Source organism: Stegastes partitus, unplaced genomic scaffold (assembly GCF_000690725.1).
Source record: "Stegastes partitus isolate 25-593 unplaced genomic scaffold, Stegastes_partitus-1.0.2 Scaffold717, whole genome shotgun sequence".
In the NCBI taxonomy this organism is placed as follows: domain Eukaryota; kingdom Metazoa; phylum Chordata; class Actinopteri; family Pomacentridae; genus Stegastes; species Stegastes partitus.
The window spans coordinates 250,728-254,205 of NW_007578448.1; the positions used below are offsets into that span (position 1 = coordinate 250,728).

At 34.2% G+C, this 3,478-nt stretch overlaps 1 protein-coding gene across 1 annotated transcript in view; it reads left to right on the plus strand.

Annotated features, from left to right (window-relative positions):
* The first annotated feature begins 2,203 nt into the window (after positions 1-2,203).
* The window catches only part of sptbn4b (spectrin, beta, non-erythrocytic 4b), an 86,543-nt gene continuing 85,268 nt past the window's right edge, over positions 2,204-3,478 (plus strand). Inside the window, exon 1 of the mRNA XM_008291105.1 lies at positions 2,204-2,224. Coding sequence (XP_008289327.1) covers positions 2,204-2,224 — 21 coding nt within the window. The remainder of the gene's footprint in view (positions 2,225-3,478) is intronic.

Sequence of the window (3,478 nt, forward strand, 5' to 3'; positions counted from 1 at the left end):
CGCCTGTCACTCTGGCTTTTCTTTACTTTACAGGCAAAATAACAATTTTTCACACATAAATCTTCAAAGTTTGTGAGTCCAGTGTAATAAAAAGAGACACATGACGCAGCTCATTTCCTTTTTCGGACTTGGAATAAATGGTGAAATATCATCTGTAAGAGTGAGAAAAGCTCGTTAGTCAGGCTTTTCTAGCAGAAAGCGAGTTTACATTTTCACCCACTCTGCTGATTTTCACGTCTGCGTTCCTTGAAGCGGATGGTTTACACCAGGATATCCAGTGTTCTCTGATCATCTCTCATCCCAAGTTTCTTTATCGACGAAGCTGACGGATGCCAGAACAGAAGTGTGAATGTCTCTGTGGTCGCGTCTCATCCTGATGTTTTCAGAGGAGTTATTTTCGTCGTCCCGTTTCCAGCCGTCAAAGGGAGAGTGTGTGTGTTTTTATTCTCATCACAGAGGTTTTATTTCAAGCTTTGCTATTGTGAAGCGCTCTGATGGCGGGACAGGCGCTGCATCATTCATGAGCAGGAAGGAGTTTTTAGGTTTTATTATTTGTGCGTTTTCAGGCCTCGGAACAAACCCCGTCACAGGTTTAACATCAGCCGTGTGTTGCCTTTTACTAGAGCTGCCGACGCACTAATACTAAGGTAATGATAAAGACTTTATAAACACGCTGTCGTTGTCTTTTTTTAAAGGATAAAAGTAAATATATGCTCCTGACTCTCCTCTTGTTCTATAAAATGTCCTGGACCGGTGCTAGAACTTCAACAATGCGGCACAAAACAACCACAAATGATGTAGAAAAACTCCTTAAAACTAAGTCCTTCACTCAGAATGTTACTCAAACAATCAGGTTTTTGCAGCCAAATGTACAAAAAGCGTATCTGGTTTTGTATTCCTACATGTGCTGCCACATATTTTGTGATTTTATTCCCCCAAAAACAGTTGTTTTCATGAGACAGTTTATTTATAGCAACCTTAAAACAACCTGATTTGACCAAAGTGCTGCAGCTAAATAACATCAAGTCAGGATAAAATCAGTTCATAAAATCTAATAAAATATCAACAAAGCATCTCGTCAGATCAGATTCTAAAAAATAAGTAGAAACAATGAAATAAATATGCAATATTAGGAGCATTAAGAGCAGCCGAGAGCGTTTAAAACGACTACATCTGGAGGTTTTGATTGGAAATATAGATGAAGAAAGTTTTGATTGAAAATCTTAGCGGCCAAATGTACAAAAACGTTGTTTTGTTTTGTATTCCTAAATGTGCTGCGACATATTTTGCAGTTTTATTCCCCCCCCCAAAAAAATGTTTTTTTAAATCAATTCAGAAAATATAATAAAATACGAAGAAAGCATCTAGTAAGATCAGATTCTAAAACTTTAAAAGAAATAATGAAATAAAAATAAAATATCAGGAGCATTAAGCAAACAAAAAGCATTCGAAACGAGTCCATCTGGAGGGTTTTATTGGAAATATAAATGATTGAAAGATCAATAATCAGGTTTATGCGTCCAAATGTACAAAAGCTTGATCTTGTTTTATGTTCTAAAGGTTTCTGTGAACATGTTGTATGATTTTATTCTAAGAAAACTCACATTTATGAGCCGATTTATTCATGTAACGAGTGTGCGGTCCTGTTTCAGACGGACGGACCGGAGTTGTTAACACAGATTTTATATCCAGGTTCTGGTAAAACGCTCTGAGACGAACGTTTTGCTCGACTTGTGGATCAGCATCGTCCTCTGCATGTCTAAATGTGTGTTCAAGCTGGTGTGTGTTGGATGGCGAGCCGACGCCTGACGTTCTCCTCTCTCGCAGGGCGTCGGGCGCGATGGCTAATGCCTCCCCAGACCTGGACAACGCGGAAGCCCAGCGCCAGCTCAACAACAACAACCGACCAATCAGCTCGGGGTTCTGGGAGACGGAGTGCACGAGCTCCAAGCTGTTCGAGTGCTCGAGGATTAAGGCCCTGGCAGGTCAGAGGTCGCTCAGATCCATGCAGGTGTATTCATGCACCGGTTCTCTGTTGTTGTTGTTGTTGTCGGGTTAAGATGCATTTGACAGGGTTTTACTGGGACTCATCCACAGCTGGAGTTTTAGAAAAATCTTTATTCATGTCAGAAATCACAAAAGAAACACATTTTATTTTATTTATTTTCATGTTTGACCCCACGAGTCTAATATCACTCACGTTATGGGTTTAGTGGTGAAGCAGGTGGTTCTAAAAGCCAAAACACAGATCTCATAGTTCTAGTCTTACATCAAAAAAGATCATTTGTTCCGTTTTTAACTGTAATATATTTATGTTATTATTGTTGTTTACAGATGTTTACATCAAAAAAGATCATTTGTTCCGTTTTTAACTGTAATATATTTATGTTATTATTGTTGTTTACAGATGTTTCCCCTGTTGTTTTAAATGACAAATACTAAATACTAAAATTAAAGGAAAAATGTATTAAATTACACGTTAACCATAAAAAAAAGGCCAAAACTAAAAAAACATGTATTTTTTCCCTCACAAAGTTTAAGCATAAAATTTCCTTTTTTTTCTGTGTTTAAATCAGCAACAGAAAAAGGTTATTTTACAGATATTCAATGTAAGAATTGAGAAATGGTAAATGATATATAGCAGCTATTTTACAGATTTTTTCTATTTTCTTATGATGTTTTGTCAAATTAGACACAATATCTAATAAATCACAGAACATACGTATTCATTTACTTGCTAACTATTAAAAAAAAAAAAGAAACAAAATTCAGGCCAAATTGTAAATAATAACACATGTAAAAAAAATTATTATTTTTTTTTACAAATAACTATTTGTTTTATTTGTTTTTAAAAAAAATTGTGTTTGACCATAAATGTGCACTTTTTAAAAAAACTGTATTTAAATTTATTTGGGAAAAAAGTATATTAAGAATTGAAAAATGGTAAATCATATTTAATTGTCAATTAATTTAAGTATTAATTTACAATTTGGCTTAAATAAAAAAAAACGGTCAGAAGTGTAAATAACAATTGTGTAAAAATTGTTATTTACAAATTATTATTATTATTATTTTTTTTTTAAAATTACGTTTGACCGTAAATTTACACAATTTTGTTTGTATTTAAATCACCAAAATAGAATCATTTTACAGATATTTGATGTTATTTGAAAAAAGAAAATAAAAAGGTATATTCAGGGCTGTTATTTCACAGAATTTTCTTATTTTGTTTAAATTACAGATAATAAAAATCACAGGGGTATTCATTTACATGCTGATTGTAAAAATAAATAAAATAATAATGGCCGTAGCAAACATTGGGTGTGACCATAAAATGTTTGATCGTATTTAAATCAGCTGAAGTTATCGTTCGTTTACGGATACTTGGCATCAGTTTTACAGTTTTTGAACATTTCACACTGCTGCTGCCAGACTTTGACCATTTTTTACAGACTTCATTTTTCCAGTGCATCTTGAT